Source organism: Hoplias malabaricus, chromosome 6 (assembly GCF_029633855.1).
Source record: "Hoplias malabaricus isolate fHopMal1 chromosome 6, fHopMal1.hap1, whole genome shotgun sequence".
Taxonomy (NCBI): Eukaryota; Metazoa; Chordata; class Actinopteri; order Characiformes; family Erythrinidae; genus Hoplias; species Hoplias malabaricus.
The window spans coordinates 40,462,271-40,485,447 of record NC_089805.1 but is presented as its reverse complement, the minus strand read 5'-3'; the positions used below and the strand labels follow the sequence as shown (position 1 = coordinate 40,485,447).

Below are 23,177 nucleotides of genomic sequence, written 5' to 3'. Positions count from 1 at the left end.
CAGATGTTCTTCATTGATCAAGACCTCCAGGTCCACCACACAGCAAAATAATCTGGATTAAGCACTGCAGCAAAACTGACCTGGTTGTAATGTATTAGTGTGTGTTGTGCTGGATCAGACACAGCAGTGCTGCTGGAGTTTTTAAACCCCTTAATGTCACTGCTGAACTGAGAAGAGTCCACCAACCAAAAAGATCAATCAAACAGCATCCTGTGGGCAGTTTTGTGTCCAGTGACCAAAATATGAGCAACTGTCCCTGACTTCATATCTACACTGCAGTGTCTGGTGTTTTTTTACTTCATTCAGCTCACAACATTTTGATGACATTTTCTTTATTTTTTTTTCACATAGATTTGATTTGAAAGTCCTGGCTCCTCTGTGTGTTACTCATGCTCTTAGGGGGCTTCTCCTTCTGAGTCTTGTTGGATCAGCCTATGCAGAATCACTGAGCGCAAGGTGGGAAAACACCCTGGAGGTCCTTCACAAGGCCAAAAAACCCACACATTCACTTACACTCTCAGACCTACAGACACATTTGAGTTGGAAATCCACCTACCAACGTGTGTTTTTGGACTGTGGGAAGAAACCGGAACACCCGGAGGAAACCCACGCAGACACAGGGAGAACACACCACACTCCTCACAGACAGTCACCCGGAGGAAACCCACGCAGACACAGAGAGAACACACCACACTCCTCACAGACAGTCACCCGGAGGAAACCCACGCAGACACAGAGAGAACACACCACACTCCTCACAGACAGTCGCCTGGAGCGGGATTGAACCCATAACCCCTCAGGTCCCTGGAGCTGTGTGACTGCGACGCTGGGAGAGAAAGAAAATCACTGATGGTAAAAAATAAAAAATGACAGTAGCTCTCCACAGAGTCAGTCTCCTAAAAGCCTATTGATTACACTTTGACCCATAGTCCGTGGTTATTGCTGGACACTTGCAGAAGCTGCCAGTGTTGTGCTCTGCTTCACTGGATCTGTCATTACACATTTCCTTTAGGACACACCACTCACAACAGCTCTAGCTATTCAGACCTTCGCTTTCTCTCTTTCTCTCTCTCTCTCTCTCTCTCTCTCTCTCTCTCTCTCTCTCTCACACACACACACACACACACATAGCAGTTGGCCATATCAGTTTGGTACAGTTAACAATGGATTCATTTCACTAATTTGCTCCATTATCATCTGATTATTCTTGGTAAAAATAAATACATAAATAAATAAATAAATAAATAAATAATCTTAGTGCTCTTAGTGCTCATGTACTATCAGGTGAGCATCAGAAACTTTGAAATGGTTTCAAGATGTTATCAAGTATGTACCAGATATTATTAAGTGGTCACCAGATCAATAAATAATAAATCACAGTGTAATCAGTTTATTTGGAAACAAATCTATTTATAAGTATCATAAAAAAACAATCATCTCCTGGTCACGATGTGCAGTGATGAAGGAAAATAACACGTGAGGTCGGTTAATATAACATTTCACCTTCCTGTGAGTCATAGATTTGCCCAGTGAAACACCCTCTTCCCCAAAGCAGATCCAGTAAATATCCAAGCCTTCCTTCCCCATGAAGCATCTACACGTGTTTACATGAAATTACAGAAAGTGACCAGACGGTGGCGCCTGGATTCAGAAAGTGTAGCTGTGAAAAACAAACACCAGACATTGTACCACCGTTCATGTCCTCAGTAGTGGAGCTTGATGAAAATCCGCCTGTGTGTTTTGCCTAAGGTTTAGTTTGAGGCTTTATTACAATGAAGATATATTCTTTAGCTGTGCTTTTATAGGCATTAAAAAATAGCAATTTGAGAGTCCAAGGTCAGAGAGAGAGAGAGAGAGAGAGAGAGAGAGAGAGAGAGAGAGAGAGAGAGAGACTTTATTTAGTAGTAAAAGAGGCTAAAACGTTTTTCCAGCAGCACTGGTCCCAGTGGAGTCAGGATAGAATGTGGGTGAATAATACATGGCTGGTGAGGGAGTAATGAAGCGGCAGTGATAGGGAGGAATACTCCAGCTCTCTGCGGGACGGGGGAAATGCATACTTTAAAGAGCTCTCTCTTTCTCTCTCTCTCTCTCTCTCTCTCTCTCTCTCTCTCTCTCTCTCTCTCGCTCTGTGGCACTGGCCTGAAAAGACAAACCAAGCAGATGCTCAAACCCTGTGCCAGACTTGTGCTAACTTCACACAGCTGTCTGAAGCACATACTCCAGCCTTAACTACTTCCCCACCTTTGTCTAACCACGGTAGTTATACAGCAGTGTTCTCAGCCAAGCCTGTGACTCCTCTGTAACGTGGGCCGAGTCTGAACAGGCCTGGGGTTTTACATTTACACATTTCATGTTAGAGTTGTAGTTTAATGTATGAACACAGTGCTACTGCCATGTGTGCTGGGTTCAGCCATGAGGTTCTGTCTCAGTTAGTTTCTGAAGTTTCTTATGTTCTATGTTCTTCAGTAACAATAGCACAGCTGAATGTATGAGTGTATGACTATCACGACCAGAAGCTAATGATATAATTATATTTGTTTCTCAGGCGCAAGTTAAAGGTTTTTAAAAGCATAATGATTTTTAAGTCTTGCGCACATACATCTTTACACAGCCTTTTTGTAGGTAACCTGTCTCTTTGATGTGGGCATGGCTGATTCTGTAGATTCAGAGTCCAGAGTCCAGAGCCTACCTGGAATCATTGGGCGCAAGGTGGGAATACACCCTGGAGGGGGCCCCAGTCCTTCACAGGGCAACACAGACACACACATTCACTCACACACTCACACATTCACTCACACCTACGGACACTTTAGAGTTGCCAAACAACCTACCAACGTGTGTTTTTGGACTGTGGGAGGAAACCAGAGCACCCGGAGGAAACCCACGCGGACACAGGGAGAACACACCACACTCCTCACAGACAGTCACCCGGAGGAAACCCACACGGACACAGGGAGAACACACCAACTCCTCACAGACAGTCACCCGGAGGAAACCCACACGGACACAGGGAGAACACACCAACTCCTCACAGACAGTCACCCGGAGGAAACCTACACAGACACAGGGAGAACACACCACACTCCTCACAGACAGTCACCCGGAGTAAACCCACGCGGACACAGGGAGAACACACCACACTCCTCAAAGACAGTCACCCGGAGGAAACCCACGCAGACACAGGGAGAATACACCACACTCCTCACAGACAGTCACCCGGAGGAAACCCACATGGACACAGGGAGAACACACCAACTCCTCACAGACAGTCACCCGGAGGAAACCTACACAGACACAGGGAGAACACACCACACTCCTCACAGACAGTCACCCGGAGTAAACCCACGCAGACACAGGGAGAACACACCACACTCCTCAAAGACAGTCACCCGGAGGAAACCCACGCAGACACAGGGAGAACACACCACACACCTCACAGACAGTCACCCGGAGTAAACCCACACAGACACAGGGAGAACACACCACACTCCTCACAGACAGTCACCCGGAGGAAACCCACATGGACACAGGGAGAACACACCACACTCCTCACAGACAGTCACCCGGAGTAAACCCACACAGACACAGGGAGAACACACCACACTCCTCACAGACAGTCACCCGGAGGAAACCCACATGGACACAGGGAGAACACACCACACTCCTCACAGACACCGGAGCAGGAATCGAACCCACAACCTCCAAGCCCCTGGAGCTGTGTGACTGCAGCACTACCTGCTGCGCCACCGTGCTGCCCTAGATATCAATTGTTTTTAAAATTATTTTAATCACTTTCATCCCTCATTGCTCACCAGCAGCTCAACACTGAGTAACATCATTTTACACACACAGAGCCAAGAGTACCACAGTGTAAATGTTACGGGAAATACAGAGTCAGTTTCTGTTCCACCAGTGGCCAGTGAGGGGCCTGAAGAAAAAATAGAATAAAAAAGTTCAGAGGGATTCGAAATGTTGTGGCAGTTTTGAAAGGCATTTTCTGAGCCTTATGTCATGGTGCAGATTGATCCAATAAAGTAAACATATTTGGAAATTTTAAAACCCTATTTGGAAATAAACATATATACGTCCTCTAGACTAGACCCTTCCACGCAGACGTGTCCAGACTACACTCTGCCTACTGGTTACCAAGCGTCACCCCTGACCACAGACCTTCGGGTGCTCTCATCAAACACAAGGCATGGATTGTTTGAGTTTCCAAGTGGGAAAACATCACTCCACTCCACTCCAGAATCAATTGATTTGTTTATATTTATACGCTGTATTTAATATATTTGAAAGAATCATAGGGAAACACAGTGCGCTGCAGATATTGTCTGTCACACAGCCCCAGGGTCTGAGGTTCTGAGGGTGGGTCCTGAGTTCTCTGTGTGTTCTCTCTGTGTCTGAGTAGATTTCCTCTGTGTCGCCTGTTGCATTATTTTGTAAAACAGATGTGAATATGAGCATTCATGGTGCCCTGTGATGGACTGGCAGCCTGTCCAGGGTGTGCTCCTGCTTTGTGCTCTGTGATTCTGAGTAGGCTCTGAACCAACGGAGACAGGATGAATCAATTTCAGAAGGTGAATGAAAGAAAAACACAAAATACAGCATGTGGAAACCTGGCCCGTGTGTTATGCTAATTTTGACTGATTGTTAGAAACAGAAATTGTGGTTTTCCCATACGAATTAAACTAAAACAAGCTAACAATCAAACAAACACACCATTTAAAGATTAACAATGACCTCTGGCAGGCGAGTTCTCCCAGTTAAACATAACCCAACACTGCCTTAATCCTAGACTTTCCTAATGAGGTAGTGAATGCTTCGTAATGAAATGGAATCTGACATTTTGAGAGTAACCTTCCTTGCTCCGTGGACCTCTCTGGGCAGAGGCAGGGAGCTTTTTCTTGTGTGTGTCTGTCAGAGAGGGTTCCTGTGTAAAAGGGGAGTGAAGTGTCAGAGATCAGTTGACACAGGGTCCCCCCGGTGCAGCTCTTCAGAGCCCGAGTGTATGAGAGAAAAGACTCAGCTCCTGTCCTCCCTCACTTCCCTTCCATTTTCTGCCTGGATGAACGGACGGTCTGCCTGAGAGCCTCCTCTTCATCCCCACTGGACCCCGTCCACTCCAGGCCAAGCGGTGGGATGGCCAGAACATGCAGGGGTTCTCAGAGAAAGGAAAAGAAAAAAAAAGAGAGCCGAGGCTCCAGAGGATAGAGAAATAAAATAGAGTCTGGGGTAAACAGCAGGCGAAGACCCTCTGTTTAGCTCTTTCCTGTCTTTCCCCGCAAAATAAAGATAACCAGGGTTCTTTGAAGGCAGTTAATAGGAACACTGTGTGTGTATTAGTGGTGCCAATGACTGTGCTTTTTAAATCAAACCATACAAAGTGCAACCGTCTTATATATATTTATTTAAAAAAAAAAAGAAGAATAAAAAATAATTGAAAACTACACTTTAATCCATTTTTTAAAGAAAAGAGTAAGTTGCTGCAATGTTATACCTTTAAAAACACTGCTATAGACATCCTTAAAATGGATTTTTTCAAAGTTAATTAAAACACACACGAAAAAAGATAATATTTAAATACATTTCAGTTGTATTTTTGGTATGTTTACAGGCCGGAAAAAACCTCCAGTGTTTGTACGCAGCCCTAGCTCAGTAAATTGGAAAAGGGACTTGGTCTGAAGTTCATTCATTCATTATCTGTAAGCGCTTATCCAGTTCAGGGTCGCAGTGGGTCCAGAGCCTACCTGGAATCATTGGGCGCAAGGCAGGAATACACCCTGGAGCGGGCGCCAGACCTTCACAGGGCAACACGGGCCCCTGGAGCTGTGTGATTGCGACACTACCTGCTGCGCCACCGTGCCGCCCACTTGGTCTGAAGGTATTGGACTCAGGTATTTTTTCCCTGTGCACAGCTGGCTGAGTCATGGCTGAGAAATGGCCTCTGGAGACATTTGGATGGCGGAGAGACCTCACAACTTTGAAAGACATAAAAAGAGATAAGGATCATGCTCTATTCCTGCTCCAGTAGAGGGTTTTGCTGTTGTATTTTTGCAGTTATAGATTACTTAGCGTGGAACTGACTACAAATTTGTGAGACTGTTAACTGCCTGGATGTAAACGCAAACCAAATGTTACAAACCCAAACAACTTGAGCTACAAATTAGTTTCTGTGCTAATTTAAACAATGAATAAAAACTTACAGACAGGTTCAACTTCAGCCACGTACACGCTACAGTCAGAGTAGATAGATAGATAGATAGATAGATAGATAGATAGTCAGATAGATAGATAGATAGATACTTACTTTATTGATCCCCAGGGGAAATTCAAGGGTTGTTTTGTTGTGAGAACAGTAGCTCTCCAGAATGCTTTCAGCAGCACATAACATACACATCTCCAAACCTGTGATTGCCAAAAACCCACATCATCTCCAGAATTAGCATTAGCTAATATTGCTAAGTTATGATTCATACTTATTTTACCATCACTAAGTGAGTCCCTATCCACTGCTGGCACTGTTTCACTAAATCCACTAAAAATATTTTGTGCAAATGAAGAGCTACAGGAACAGTGCTGTTACCTGTTGTGGGAGAACATTACACCGAAGGAAATCCTGCAGCTTCTAACCTTTTTGAACATTCAGTCAATCAGTTTCTAATTATATAGAGCTGTTCACAACATAAACCTGCCTCAAAGCAACTTCACAGAGATCTGGGTCCAAGCCTCTTTTGAGCAGGCCACTAGCACCAGTGGCAAGGAAAAGCTCCCTCAGTGTATGAGGAAGAAACCTTGAGAGGAACCAAGACTTGAAAGGGGAACCCATCCTCCTCAGACTTGAGGCTATGGTCACAGTTAGGGTTAGGGTTACCCACTTCAGCAGTGGATTGAGCGAGGAGATGAGCACTGTTCCTTCACTCCCCCTGTCCCCAGTTTTCTATTCCTGTTGTGGCAATAGAACCGGCGATCTTCCAGTACCAAGCCTGCTTCTGTAACCATCAGGCCATGGCTACCCCCAACAAACCTGTGTGCCATTGTTTTTGGTTTTTACAATTATACCAAAACAATGGACACCAGCCCTTTAATTACAACAAAACATAGAAGATCTTTGGTTCTTAAAAGTTCCCCTCAAAATCCATGAAGAACCAAAGGTGGTCCTTCTGGCATCATTCCAAAGAACCTCTTGGCCTCTTCATTGTTGCCAGTGTCCCACTAAGTGAAATTAAGTCAATTTCCAGACAGTAAAGAGTCCCGAGGAGAATCGCGAGGGAGGACCCTCCCCTCAAATGAATGACATTTAATTTGTCTGATGATCAGAGGGCTCATATATTGAACAAGCGCTGTTGTGTGTGTTTTGAGCCGCGCTGGAAATAAATCTTTCACTCAGGCAGGCCGCTCGCCTCACGTCCAACAAAAACACCTGTCACTCAAAGCTGCCGGCAATTTGTATTTGCCTGTAACAATGAAGGCTGCTATTCTCATCTGAGCACGGCTCGGGCTCCTGAAACATTTACCTCTGAGCGTCTCTATCAGCCGAGAGAAAACACTTCAGAGGGTTATGATGTGATGCGGGGCTGCCACGCGAAGCAGGACGACTGAAGAAGAGTCAATCCAAGAGCTGCCACTCCCAGAGAACGTCTGGGGAGGTTTGTTCATTAGGGCGATGGGGCGACACACCACCAAAAAGGAAGTGGATAAAATTCCCTATCACAGTCTACCACAGTGTTATAAAGTTAGCCCTGCCTCTGGATATGAGTCCAGTCAATGACAAGTTGTGCTCCACACGGTGCCACTTCTTTTAGGCAATTTCATTATCATTGAAAAGTGTCCAGACTCTTTTTTTTTCCAAAATGTAGATGCTGCAGTGCAATCTCTGTGGGATCCTGGATGTTCCTGGTTTGTCCTAATGTGTTTTCATCATATCCATCCCAAGGCATGTTCTAAAGGCCCCTAATCCCTATTCCCTTAATTATTCATTACATGCACTACTCTATTAGGGAATACAGGAAGGTAGTTAATGCCTAGTGGTTACTGGTGGTATTACACGAGGTGACCAAAAAACTACACAAACAAACAAAACCTATTCAATGTAATGTGACAGTGTCAAATTAGTTTCCTGATTATTTCCCCACTGCAGGCCACTGCTGGAAGGGATGTAAGTGCTGCTGCTGTGTCTTTTTCCAATCTGAAAAACCTCAACACTTGTGGGAGCCATTGAATGATCACAGCTGTTGCAGAATCCTAGTTTCTACAGCCTTCACATCTGTGTCTACTGTCTGCTGTCTATAATCCAAGTGTATCATCTATGCCTTTTATACTAATTTTAGTCATATCTATCCGTGCACTATTTTTTATTGTTTTGAATGGCTTTTATATTTTAAATTCTTCACTTGCTTCTAATAATCAACTCAAAATAAAGGAATACATAGAAACATACTTGAGCATTGGTAGATTTGAACTTTTTTTTTTTCCTCTCAAATCTCAACTCAACTGGTCCCCAGTGAAGCCTCAGACTTCCAATGTGAGGAGTGCAAGAGAGCACAACTGTCCTCACTCTCACTGAGTTGGCAGAATGCCCTCCCTGTCCCTTAACACTATTAGTAATAGATCTGGCCAGGTAGTGGTCTGCTTCAAGAGTTCTGCTCTATACAGTGGCTATGAGATGTGAAGAGCTGCTGTTTTGATGGTAGTGTCAGGTCATTGGGGAAGTCCTATCCAGTGAGCGCACAGGTAAATACTGACCCTAATTATAAGAACACCCACTCTCCTCAGAAGCGTCAGCATCTAAGGAAGGCATAGCTTAGCTGGCTTTGGGCCAAGCAGTGTCACTTGTCTGGATCTAAAACATGGGCAAGAGGTTTCCTAGCATGGTTTTCTTGTGAGGTGTACCATGATGTCATAATGTTAAATATTCAAACCCAGAAATACTGAACTTAAACAGCAAGTGACTGTTTGGAATTTGATCTCGGAGGTCTACACTTTTCTAAAGCAACTCATGGACACACCAGAGACCTGCGTTGAAGTGTAATGAAGGCCAGTGTTAAGTGTAGTGAGTCACAGACTGACAGTAAAGGTCTGAAATGAAAGAAAACAGCTTTAACAGTAATCTGGTGAGCTTTGTGTCAAAGTAAATCCTGGAACAGTGGGCAGAGTAATGACAGTCAATACCCAGTCAATGAGTCAATAAGCAATGAATGAATCTGTTAATCAGCAATTACTATGTAAATAATCAGTTACTAAGTAATAACTAATGTGTAATAAAATGTTAGCAAACATATCAATAAGAATTTGTTCATTTTTGTTTATAAATGCTTAAAATATTTGCAAGAAATCACCTACAGAATATTTATATTCTCTTTAAAGAGCAGAGGTTGTTACTTCATCAAAATGGGGACAATAATCACATCAGGCGAGGAGGTGGCTCCGCTCGATGAGTAAAGGAAGTGTATGAAGTGAACTTTGCCTGATCTCAGAGGCTCAGACGGCACAGCGAGTCAGGGTACGACCTGCTGGGGAAAACACGAGGATGGTAGACGTGGAGCGCTGGGTGTAGCACCTAGGAACATTGATAGGAGTGTTCCACACCTTCCAACGCGAAACAAACAAGAGTGAAAACACAGGGTTCGAGGTTAGATCTGGCAGCGAGGCCTGGTTGAGCTGTGTCTCCATCTCTAATGAAGAGCCTGACAGAGCTCCTGATCCTCAGAAACTAAGAGCCGAGTAAATGCAGCGAAAGCTCCTCATCAATTATGGATATTAAGTGAACTGTAACACGCCAAACCTCTTAGCCACAATGGTGAGAAAGAGCTCTGAGCTGTGAAGATGTCAGCTGGCGTCACAGGTATATCTCTGTCCTGAAACAGGAGCTGGGATACTCAGAGAGAGAGAGAGAGAGAAAGAGAGAGAGAGAGAGAGAGAGAGAGAGAGAGAGAGAGAGAGAGAGAGAGAGAGAGAGAGTTTATCTGCTTGAAATACCAGTAAAAATGGAACTATTACAGAATACAGTCTACTGCAGTCTTCCAAGTCCGAAACAATCAAGATTCATTCTTTCATTTGTTTTCCTTCCTCCTTGTTCCTTTATTTAGACTTTCTCTTTCTCTTGCTCTCTTCCTTCTTTCTCTCCTTCTCTCTTGCTCTCTTTTTTGACTGTCTGTGAGGAGTGTGGTGTGTTCTCCCTTTGTCTGCGTGGGTTTCCTCTGGGTGACTGTCTGTGAGGAGTGTGGTGTGTTCTCCCTGTGTCTGCGTGGGTTTCCGCCGGGTGACTGTCTGTGAGGAGTGTGGTGTGTTCTCCCTGTGTCTGCGTGGGTTTCCTTCGGGTGACTGTCTGTGAGGAGTGTGGTGTGTTCTCCCTGTGTCTGCGTGGGTTTCCTTTGGGTGACTGTCTGTGAGGAGTGTGGTGTGTTCTCCCTGTATCTGCGTGGGTTTTCTCCGGGTGACTGTCTGTGAGGAGTGTGGTGTGTTCTCCCTGTGTCTGCGTGGGTTTTCTCCGGGTGACTGTCTGTGAGGAGTGTGGTGTGTTCTCCCTGTGTCTGCGTGGGTTTTCTCCGGGTGACTGTCTGTGAGGAGTGTGGTGTGTTCTCCCTGTGTCTGCGTGGGTTTCCTCCGGGTGACTGTCTGTGAGGAGTGTTGTGTGTTCTCCCTGTGTCTGTGTGGGTTTCCTCCGGGTGACTGTCTGTGATGAGTGTGATGTGTTCTCCCTGTGTCTGCGTGGGTTTCCTCCGGGTGACTGTCTGTGAGGAGTGTGATGTGTTCTCCCTGTGTCTGTGTGGGTTTCCTCCGGGTGACTGTCTGTGAGGAGTGTGGTGTGTTCTCCCTGCATCTGCGTGGGTTTTCTCCGGGTGACTGTCTGTGAGGAGTGTGGTGTGTTCTCCCTGTGTCTGCGTGGGTTTCCTCCGGGTGACTGTCTGTGAGGAGTGTGGTGTGTTCTCCCTGTATCTGCGTGGGTTTTCTCCGGGTGACTGTCTGTGAGGAGTGTGGTGTGTTCTCCCTGTGTCTGCGTGGGTTTTCTCCGGGTGACTGTCTGTGAGGAGTGTGGTGTGTTCTCCCTGTGTCTGCGTGGGTTTCCTCCGGGTGACTGTCTGTGAGGAGTGTTGTGTGTTCTCCCTGTGTCTGTGTGGGTTTCCTCCGGGTGACTGTCTGTGATGAGTGTGATGTGTTCTCCCTGTGTCTGCGTGGGTTTCCTCCGGGTGACTGTCTGTGAGGAGTGTGATGTGTTCTCCCTGTGTCTGTGTGGGTTTCCTCCGGGTGACTGTCTGTGAGGAGTGTGATGTGTTCTCTCTGTGTCTGTGTGGGTTTCCTCCGGGTGACTGTCTGTGATGAGTGTGGTGTGTTCTCCCTGTGTCTGCGTGGGTTTCCTCCGGGTGACTGTCTGTGAGGAGTGTGATGTGTTCTCCCTGTGTCTGTGTGGGTTTCCTCCGGGTGACTGTCTGTGAGGAGTGTGATGTGTTCTCTCTGTGTCTGTGTGGGTTTCCTCCGGGTGACTGTCTGTGAGGAGTGTGGTGTGTTCTCCCTGTGTCTGTGTGGGTTTCCTCCGGGTGACTGTCTGTGAGGAGTGTGGTGTGTTCTCCCTGTGTCTCTGAAACACTTCAGAACTACAGAGGAGTACCACCGTGCATTTACATTTTAGTCGATATGGAAATCAGTACTGACCCTCCCTGGTCATATGACTGGTAACATGACTCATCACATCACCACTGACCAGTGACAACATTTTGTAATGTTCCATCAGAACTGAGAGGATTCGTCCTCGCCTCCTGTTCACTTCCTGAGGTTTGAACATGTCAGCAATCACCAGTGGGAGGGGAAAAGTCATTCAGCCAGTAATGTTCTGTATATATAATGCCCCCAACCCCTCACCCCCACCACACACACACACCTTCACAGGATCCTCAGAGACCCTCAGTAAACTCACTAACATCAGGTTTCATTTGAAAGTGTGCTGTGGCAAGCGAGGAACATGCATTACGGTATTGGACCCTTTAAAGAACTTTAACAGGCTCCTAACTCTACACTCACCTACTACTGTCACATGAAACAAAATGTACATCACTGTGAAAAAGGTCATAAACCTCAGTGGAGAAATGTATACGTTTCAGTCCAGTGCCAAATAACACTGCTCTTTATTGAGACCATATTATGTAATAGTTTATTCTAGTCCTTCATAATTATCAAGCACATAATTCAGTGTGGATATCTGTACTCTGTCCTTATCTGTGGAGGCTGTAATCAGCTCCAGCTCCAGCTCCTCAGTGTTTACCTGTGTGTCTTAGGGGTGTTTGTTAAGAACAGTTGATCCCAGTTGAAGTGTAATGAAGCCGTTTCCCTCGTCTCGACCCCTCCCTCATAAACACTGTTTAATTGTAGTCAAGTGTCTGAAAGTACAAAGCAAAGCAATTATGCTAATGGTCTCTCAGTGGTCATCAATCATGTGCAGGGAGCTGTGTGTGTGGGGAATGTGTGTGTGTGTGTGTGGGAGAGTGTGTTCCAGCCGGCAGGTGCTGCTGAAGTGAACACGTCCTCATTAATGAGACGAGCCCCAGGCTCTGATACAGGACCCTCTACATCCGAGCATTTCCAGACACACGGGACCACACCTCGCTTTACTGGGCTCCCTTTCGATACAGTAAACACGTCTAATATATTTATACGTTCATCCATTCTCACATTCGTTTTCTTACTATCAATTCATTTGTATTTGGAAAAGTATTCTGTTTCGGTTTCTATGCATTTCCATGGTTTTACACACAGACACACACACACACACACACACACACACACACATGCTGTTATCCAGATTGACTCCCAAAAGTGCTTAATATACAATCAATAAAAACAAATAAAATATAAAAACAATGCCAATGTAATAGAATCTAAAAATATATTTCCTGGTCTTTTTATTTATTATACATCCAATTTTTCTCTGTATTTAAATAAACTAACAACGCCATCTGTACTGGGGGGGGGGGTCTCTTCACTCACTTTCACCTGGACCTCACTGAAGCAGTGTGTGTGTGTGTGTGTGTCCTGTCACTGCAGTGGAGTCCGTATCAGTGAAGAATGTGAATGAATGAAAACCCCTCCAGATGATGAGAAAGTGAGAGAACAGGAACAGCGCGCGACTGAATGGAGCGCGCCCTTTTCTTTTGTTTCCCGCCCGACTCCAGGCACAACTCCGCTAGTAGTTCTCGCTGAGGGGAAACTCTCAGCCAATCACAGCGCAGGAGTCCGCGCGTTGCAGCCAATCCTAGTACAGTGGGCGGGGGTGTGCACGAAAACGGGTGGAGGAAAAAAAACCCACCTCGCGCTGCTGGAGCGGATTCACCTGCATTTGTAAACGGCTCAGAGCCGATGAACTGATGACCCTCGGCTGCACTTTCTGCTCTGAGATGCGCGTTCTTCTCCTCCTCTCTGCTGGACTTTCATCCTAACCATGTCATACACTCAGTTCGGATACTCCTACTCCGCAGCTCCACAGGTAAGAACCAGGGGGTCCATCACTGACATGATTTTAAAAGAATATTTCTAAACGAATTAAACAAAAGCTCAACAAGTTACGTGCGTTACTTTTTGAAGCTCGGTAGGCTTTAATCTGTCACATTTTAGGGTTTATTTACTGTTATATTTACTGGTGGAATTCAAACAAAGAGCTGACGAATAAGGACCTAGTGCATTTCTGTTATGTGGCTTATATCATATAAAGCTTTTATAGCATTTCCAGACCCTTTACGTAATGTGGAGGGTCTTTAAACTTGTTTTTCAAGCCCTTGACAGGTTCAAAAGTAGCTTCCATCATCTTCATTTAATACGAGCTGAAGCAGGATAGAGAACACTGATCATATCCCTGTCCTCCTGCAGCTGCTGTGGTCCTCCAGCGCCCTGAGTGGGTGTTATGAGTCCGGTGGGGGGTCCGCGTTAGACGCTGAAGTTGTGACCCCTCCTCAAAGCTCTCTTTACTGCCCGGTGTACGAAAGCAGACTGGTGACCTCCTCCAGGAATGACCTCAACTCCACTTACGGGAAAAGCCACGGCTACGGGACGTACGGCTCGTACGGGACAGACTCCAACTCGCTCTATTCTCTGGTGCGGAGTTGACTTGGGGTTATTGTTTTATACTGAAATAATCTCTCTTAATGTGTCCTCTGACACCCTTTTGGTTATAATCTTATTGATGTATTATTTATTAATGGAGGAATGATGTACATATTCGAATCGAGCAGATACGGTGTGAGGCAGTGTATTATTAATGATGTTAGGGATGATGTTCGGCTCCAGTGCTGGGAATCCACGGCCCAAACACGACTGCTGCAGCTCACGGGCCGATCAATAAGCCCTTTATGAAGTGAATCGGGTGCGTGGGAGCGGGGTCTTACAACGGTTCAGGGCAAAGGAGCCCCAGTTCTGGAGTAAAGAACCTAAGAAGGCTTTACAAATGCTTCACGATGCTTCAATAATACGAATGATGCAATAGACCCAATATAATCACAAAACAAAATGAAGCGCTCCATATGGACTAAGGTTTAGCAGATATTCAGATTTCAAATCCAGTCCTGTCCTGTGTTTAGTAATCACTGCTATTGAACTGAACTGAACCTTTCTGGACCCTAGTGAGATTACACAACCCTGGATGATGTGTCAGGACCTCAGTAGCATTCAGACTGGGTTCTTTAACCAGCCACACGTTCGCATGATTGTCCTCTGTATGTACATAGGAAACACTGTATAAGTAGAACATCTATAGACAGACAGAACTGTATTATGATTTGTGTGTCTTCTGTAGATGTAAGACGTATATAGATATCATTATGTATATTGGCGCTGTCCAGAAGTAAACACGGATCTCCAAAATAGTCACTTCACAGGAGAAGGAAAACATTCTTCTTACTTTCAATGGAAGCCAATGTAAAACGATTTAATTCAGAGTCATTTTGGAGCATTTCTATTGGTCCATTCATCATGGCATTTTGACATTTTCACACAGTGTGTTTAAATACACTAAATGTGTATATAAATATGCATGTAGATATATTATTTACATTATGTATAGGTTATAACATAGTTATAAGCATCTGATATAACATGGTTGATTTTCTGAATCAATACATTCACTGTGGTTTAAGATCAGGCTTAGGATGGAATCTGTTTGTCTCATACACATTATACCGCTGCTATATAAAGGACTAGCTTTATGTTTTTAAGGCTATGGTTGTGGTTTATGTTTTAATTATCGTGAGTATGTATAACTGTTTACAGATGTGTATGTACAGATGTGGTATGTATAGATCATTTCGGAGCATCTGGTGATATTCTGAGTCAAAGGGTTTAGGGTTAGTCTGAGGCTTAAGTTTGAGGTTTAATTGAGAGATGGTTTATGATGTAAAACAGATGCGTATTTACACTGACACTCATCTTCATCTTAATTTTCTCATTTCAAAGTCGTAGCCTAATTTATAAACAGCTGCTCTTTACCCTCTGGTCAAATCTGTAAAGGACTAAAAGAAATGATATAAAATGAAATCCCCTCCTTTTAACTTCCACAGAAAAGTATGAACGCGGTTTTCTTTCTTCAGTGAAGTTGTCCTTTCAGTGCTAATAGGTTTTGTGGTAGGTTTAATGTGTCATTTATTTATTTGTTTGTTTGTTTGTTTGTTTGCAATTAGGGCAAGCTGGGTGATAAAGATGGAGGATCAGCACATGGGAGGGTCACTCAAGGGTCAGCTTATTACCCATGTGACCATCCATTCGGACAATACCAGTATGAAGGATATGGGTGAGATATATAATCATTTTCTTTCGTTATGGAGCTAAAATAGATATTGATTTCTTGCAATTATATATTTTTGATGAAATTGGTCTTTGTAATACTGACATTGCAGAAAGCTGTAATATGTAAATGAGCTCTTTAACCAATCACAATATGTTTCATTTACAGCCCAATGAGCTTCTATAGTTCTCCTTGTTTTGTTTTTTTTGTTTTTTTCTCCAAGTAATAAATTATGTTGAATGCAATCATTTATAGCAAACCTACTCCTTTCAACACTCACTGTCCATTTTATCAGCTCCACTGACCATACAGGAGCAGTTTGTATTTCCACAATTACAGACATTAGGTCAGTTGTTACTCTGCATACTTTGTTGGCCCCCTTTCATGCTCTTCTTCAAAGGTGAGGACACCCACAGCGTTGATATGATTTGGGCGGTGGATCATTCTCAGCGCTGCAGTGACACTGACGTGGTGGTGGTGTGTTAGTGTGTGTTGTGCTGGTGCGAGGGGATCAGACACAGCAGTGCTGCTGGAGTTTTTAAACCCCTCGGTGTCACTGTCAAGCCGACAGCGTCCTGTGTCACTGATGAAAGACTAGAGGACGACCAACACACACCGTGCAGCGACAGATCAGAGCTACTGTCTCTCACTTTACATCTACAAGGTGGACCAATGATGTAGGAGTGTCTCACAGAGTGGGCAGTGTGGGTTTTAAAAATCAAACAGCACTACTGTGTCTGATCCTCTCACATCACTACTGTGTCTGATCCACTCATATCCCCACCATGTCAGTGTCACTGATCAACCACCCAAATCATACCTGCTCAAGTATGCAGAGCAACAGATGGACAATGAATGTAGAACCATTTAATGTTATGGCTGATCAGTGTATATAATGATTTTGATACCTTCTATGTAGATGTCCTGGGTTTGATTTCCCGCTTACGTAGCCATACCTTACTTCACCAATAACAGTCCTTGGGCAAGACTCCTAACACTAAACTGGTACAGCCATTGCGAATGAAGCTATTAGACCAGTGTAAGACTATGCCCCTGTTTCAGGTACGGGTCTATGGACGTTAATACGAGAAGGAAGAATGCCACCAGAGAGACCACCAGCACACTGAAGGCCTGGCTGCAGGAACACAAGAGGAACCCCTACCCCACCAAGGGCGAGAAGATCATGCTGGCCATCATCACCAAAATGACCCTCACGCAGGTGTCCACCTGGTTCGCCAACGCCAGGAGGAGGCTGAAGAAGGAGAACAAGATGACCTGGTCACCTCGCAATAAAACCTCGGAGGGGAAGGGCTGCGACGAGGACAGCGACGAGGCCGAGGAGTCACAGGAGGACAATGCCAAATCCGAGAAGGGATCTGACGGTTAGTTCAACTGTGTATAGAGATATACTAATCAGCCACAAGTTTAAAACCATATGTCATTACAGAGGCACCTGTCAAGGGGTCAGTTCTCGTGGTGAATTATGGTCAGAGTATCTCCAAAACAGCAGGTCTTGTAGGGTTTTGTTAAAGTGGACCCAGGAAGAGCCACTGCTGGACCGGCAGTGTCATTGGGCTACTGTAGTACACACTGTTGAAAGGGTTAATACTGGCTCTGAGGGTATAATAAATTAATTCAAAAATAATAATAAATAAATAAATAAATACAAATAATACGAGATAATCCCATGGTTTTAATCTTGTGACTGATCAGTGTAAACCCACTAGCATTACAATAACGCCCAGGGAACAGTTGGGAGTAAGGTGTCTTCTTCAAGGGCACTTTAGCCCTGAATGTTGAGGTAGGAGAAAGAGCTGTCCTTTAAGTCTCCTCTCCTCCCATTTGTCCAGTGGATTAAACCAGCATTCTTTAGGTCCTTAACCCACTGCACTAAACACATACAGTGATGATGGCGTGTGGGCTCTGTGGTGGCCAGCTCACTGCTGGTGCCTTTAAAGTCTAGGTTGTTAACTACAGATCCATCTGTACCTGCATCTGTTCATCGGGCCCTGTAGAGAGCCACCACAGAACTACCACTGACTCGATATCATTTGGGTTGTGGACCATCCTCAACATTTAAACACTGTGTTTCCACATTGTAATTTCAGACAACCCCAGAGCGGACGACACCGATTTGGCACAAAGTGACCTGGAGGATCTGGACTTAACGGAGTCCGACGGCTCCGAGTGCGAGCCTAAAGCTTCCTTTACAGCCAGCTCTCACCCAGGGTCTCAAGACTGTACGGACCCTCGCTTCAGAGAGCCCTTCTTACACATCTCTCTCCCAGAGATGTCCACAAAGTACAACGGCTTTGGCAAACCCTGCTCAGGACCCCCGGCCGACAACGATTCCTCAAAGACCTTCTTCCCTCACACGGCCGAGCACAAGCCCAAAATCTGGTCCCTCGCACAGACCGCCACCTCGTTAAACAGCGCCGACTACCCGTCCTGCATGCACAAAGGTCCAGCTATGAGGTCTTCCTCTGTCCACTGCCATTTAGACTCCGACCTGGAAGAAAGCCAGCAGGACTCTCCAGTGTCCAGCCTCCGAAACTGGATAGATGGCGTCTTCCATGACCCTTTGTACTCCCAAAGCAACTTAAACCAAACCTTCTCCAGCTCTTCTGGATCATGGACAAGTTCTGGCAGCTGCCCACCATCAGAGAGCAGTGTTCATGGACTTCAGGGGCCCCCAACCCCTACACAGCTCACATAATCTACCGTTATATGGAGGGGCTTTAATCCTAATGATGAACTATTAAAAAAGGATGGTGCCAAAAAGGGTTCTTTGGAGCCATGCCATAGAAGAACGTATTTTGGGTCCATAAGGAACCGTTTATAGAACCATTTTGTATATGAGATGCAGGGAGGATAATTTTAAAGGGCCAATATCACAGAAAATGTACGAATCACTTCCCAATCCGGTATACATTGTGAGTCTGTTTGTGATTAGCATCATGATCTATGCTCTACATGTGTTTAAAATCTTTCCAAAATCGAAAGCAATGGACCTTAGGACAAAGACGTGAAAGAAAATATATATGATACTGGCTCTTTAAATTTTAAAGGATATGAATGGGCTGTAAAGGTTCTGGAGACGTTAAAGGTTTGATGAGTTTGTTGCATATTTTATAGACTTTTCAAACTGATCTGAGAATGTTGTCACTAACACTGCATTGAGAAGGCTTGGAGAAGCATGGACACAAATACACCCAGTGTTGACAGGGCTGAGTTCAGTGTCCTGTGGTCCTTGTATACACTGTTGGTGATAATTCAAAGCAGGGACATGTGAAAATGTGAACTGTTTCTAATTTAACTTATTAAAAAAAAACATTTAAAACTAAAATAACTTTAGACAAATAAGGACACCTTAAAGTTTCCACCTTAAAAAAATACTGCAAGCATTTTTACATCCCCGTATGTTTTGCCAGTGATCACTACTGTATGATAGCGCACGGCACAGATACGCCGATCTAATTTATTATTGGTCTCACTGAAATAAAGGGTTGCCATCTTGTTCGCTGTCCGTGGTCCTGAAACACCCACTCTGAATTAAAGGAGTAAAAAGACAGTTTTACCATCACAACAGCATTGTAGCAAACAATTCATTCATTCATCCATCCATTCATCCATCCATCCATCCATCCATCCATCCATCCATCCATCAATTCATTCATTCATTCATTCATTCATCTTCTGTAACTGTTTCATCCTGATCAGGGTCATGTTGGTCCAGAGCCCACTGGGACTCATTGGGTTCACTCCCTGGACAAAGTGCAGGGCATTACACACACTCACAAAGCAAGATATCTGAACACACACACACACATACACACACTCACTCCGACACACACACACACACACACACACACACACACACACACACACACTACAGAATCTTGTTCTTTCATTAATTGTCCCTTGTTATTATCAACACTGCAGTGGCTCTACAGATCCTGACAAGCAGCTGTGTCAGCACTATTAAATGCATTGTGTTTAGAGGTGATTTCTATTGATAAGAGACCACTCCTGGCACCAAAAGTAATCAGAATGTTCACTGCTAGAAAAATGTATCACCCCAGAGAAAGCAACAGCCCTTCAAACAAATGTATTCTATCTGAAGGGGTAGATCAATCTAGACCCAGTTCGGCTGGAGATTTCTGCCATAGAGCAGGTAACCGGCAGAGCAGTGATTAGTTTAAAGGGAAATTCCACCAATTTTTGGCACATTACTGCATATGTCACTCATTTAAAGGGGAAATATTATGTAAAAAGTCTATTTTTGAGGGTATTCATTTGCATTCATTTGAATATCTGGAGTTCCTACCAACCCACTGTGAAATAAAACACCCAAGGCAAGTTTTTTGCAATCTGCCCAAGTCTGAAATCATGAGATAAAAGGAGTCATTCTGATTTTGTGTTGCATCTTACATAGATAGCAAGAAATACATATTTGTCCCACCTCCCCATAAGAGGACCTCAAATCACAGCTGGACACATGTTTATGTAAGAGTGCCATAAAAGAAGCGCAAAAAGCACAGAGAAATGAGAGTACTGACTAAATACAAAGAACAGGAAAATGGAGAAGAGAACAAAGTCCAAAATGACATAAATAAGTAAATAACACAGTGTTTCTGTTCCTCACTCCTGGGCACCCCTGAAGTTGGGGTAAACAGAGGCTTATGTCTAAAATGTACATTGCCAATTAACGGGGACTATATTTTATGTCGCAACACCTGCCTTTACTTCTCAGCTATGAATTGCTTCTTAGAACCCTCATAAGCCAAAGTCTCAGGCATCAGGCCGTGTAGTTCCAATGGGGCCCACATGGGTTTATAAATATTATATAAATATGTCCGTCTGTGTTGTGACTTGTTATCAAACTGGCTTAAGTCACATTTACACCATTTAATAAAGCAGTTATAATAAAACTTCTGTCATAAAAATACGGAGAAAATTACAGTGGAACAGCCATAGAAATTGATGAAGACATCAAAGGAAAACAGGGCTAAATATCTAAAAGGAACAGACAAAGAAACCTGAGAGAGCAATCCATGAACCCTAAACAAAGAAACCATGAACACATAGTAGAGAGGTAGTGATCTAACCAGGAACAAAGACAAATGACTGACAAACACTCAGACCTTACCTAACCTAGAGTATAAAGCTTAGTAGTGACAAGGAAGAGGGTGTGGCATAAGAATGAGAAGAACACAGTAAACAAAAACAAAGAAACACAAGGAGACAGTTACCGAAGGAACAGAAGACTAGACAAAGGTGAGTGCCAAACCCTGACACTGTGGTGCAGTAGATCTGCATTTTCTGAAGTGTTGGCGTTATTGTATATGATGAGTTTGAACTGTGGTCGCTAATGTTTTCGTGGCTAAAGGTAGTCAGATTCTCACAGCAATGCTCCAATATCTAAGCTTTCAAGAGTGGACACTATCCATGATGTAACTGAGACGCACCCCCTGTTGAGAATCCATTCTGTGAAAAATGGTGAAGATTTGAGAAGTCGTTCACAAAGGTTTTTATTAAGGAACACAGTACTGGAATGTCCATCATTTAAGCAACATTGACCTTAACAAACACTGACCCAAATGTCTGGGATATATTTGCCTTTAGGCAACACAACCACCTCTGGGATTCAGTGTGTAAAGATTGGGGGGAGGGGCAATATTTCACAAAGCAGTTAGCCCAATAACTTTAATAATAAGTCAGTAGTTAACATTATCATTAATTGATTTTGGGCTTAAGTTATCTGGCTAATCAAGAGGTCAAACCACAACAGGCCCTCAAACGTGGGCATAAACCAAACCTGGTCCAAATACCTCACGAAAAAATACTCCTAAGCAATAATATGGTTATGTATGATTGTATTGTTCAATATCATTATAAATCGGTAGATTTATGGCACTCGCTGATGCAGATAAGCTCTTGTTATTTTCCAGGTTTGAAGCTGAGGATGATGATGATAAAGAATTCATTAGAACAGAGGAGGAATCCGCCGCAGCCTTGTGCGGAATTAAGGATTTCAGCTTAAATAATTCAGGATGAATTCAGCCGAGAATTCCATTCTTTTCAGCTTTATAAATAAGTTACATTCAAGGTAATAAATAAAGACATCCGGCCTCTCCGCCAAGCTGACTTTTCTTTGTGCCGTGCTAAAGAGAAACAGACAAACAACTTCTCCACTGCGAGGACATGGCAGTTCGGAGAGGACACGGAAGCATTCCACTGTCAGGAAAGAGGACAGTGTCTTATAGGAAGAAGAATTATGCAGAACAAATAAGGACATGTTTTTGTGGAGGCCATGTCAAGGGCTGAGAAACTCAGAAATAATATGTAAACCCTTGACATGTGCCTTATAGCAGAATCTTCTTATAGCGTCTAATGCTGTGCTGTGCAGGAAATATCCCACACTTAATCACTCCTATTCTACCAGCCTTAAACAATCACTACCTCACAAGGTCTTCACAGGGGTCTCAGGTTATTTCCTCATCTTTGTTTCATGGGATTAAGTCCATGACATCCTCAGATGTCTTAACTGTGAGGTTTGGCATTGCAGAGCCAGCCATCCACCGCACAACGTGGCCTTCCTGGTGAGTAATGACACACTGAGCCCCACTGGTACCGTTAATGCATGTTAATGCATGTTACTACATTCATACATTGTATGTGGCCCACATTCTCAAATATAAATGGTACCATACAGGTTCATTTGCAGTATGCTGTAGAATAACCACCTTTGACTTCTTAGACAACCATTCTGAACTTGCTGATAGGACTCTACAACTGGTGTTGAACTTTGTTTTCTGGGTAAGTTCTTTTCAAGACTTCTTCACATTTATAAAAGTACTTTTAGAACTGGGGCATTGAGCCAGTTTTCTTTATCATTCTCCAGTCGGTTAACTATATACTGAGCATCACCATATGGCAGATCTTGAGCTGGACTTAGACTGAGTGATGGTTCCATCTCAATCAGTGATTCAATGAAAAAAAATAATAAAATAAATAAAATAATAATGCTCACACACTGTTATTATTTCAGACAGTAACCAGTGCATGTTCAAGTCACTAGAGGGGCATGAGAGTCAGGACTAAATGACTTGCTCCAATTAAGGAAAGCTGATATAAAATAAAGAATGTTTTATTGTTAAAAAAAAAAAAAGGAAGATGCACAGCGATGGACAATAGTGGACAACATAGAAAGGCAGGGAATGAAATGCGTCCCTCTGGAGCAGCTGTAAGATAAGGTCACCATGCCTTTCTATGGTAGGATAGAGGCTGTTAAAGCAAAGGTGAATCCCCATAGTTTCAGTAGAAATGTTAAATGACCAGGTGATTATTAAACTATTAAAGCACTGTGAAATGTATTTACCTTTTTGCCCAGCTCTACCTCTGTACAGGCTCC

General features: G+C 43.9%; 1 protein-coding gene across 1 annotated transcript; it reads left to right on the top strand.

Moving 5' to 3' along the window:
* Positions 1–13,432: 13,432 nt before the first annotated feature.
* On the top strand, positions 13,433–18,479 carry irx4b (iroquois homeobox 4b). Its single transcript, XM_066673500.1, has 5 exons — positions 13,433–13,477; positions 13,858–14,082; positions 15,660–15,769; positions 16,826–17,145; positions 17,872–18,479. The coding sequence occupies exons 1-5, from the start codon at positions 13,433–13,435 to the stop codon at positions 18,477–18,479; spliced, it is 1,308 nt and encodes a 435-aa protein (XP_066529597.1).
* The last annotated feature ends 4,698 nt before the right edge of the window (positions 18,480–23,177 follow it).

Bases quoted from the DNA above. Each gene is read 5' to 3' on its own strand.
- irx4b (XM_066673500.1), top strand. From the start codon at position 13,433: ATGTCATACACTCAGTTCGGATACTCCTACTCCGCAGCTCCACAG. The intron at 14,083-15,659 runs GTGCGGAGTTGA...GTTTGCAATTAG, and splicing joins CCAACTCGCTCTATTCTCTG to GGCAAGCTGGGTGATAAAGA. The intron at 15,770-16,825 runs GTGAGATATATA...CCCCTGTTTCAG, and splicing joins TACCAGTATGAAGGATATGG to GTACGGGTCTATGGACGTTA.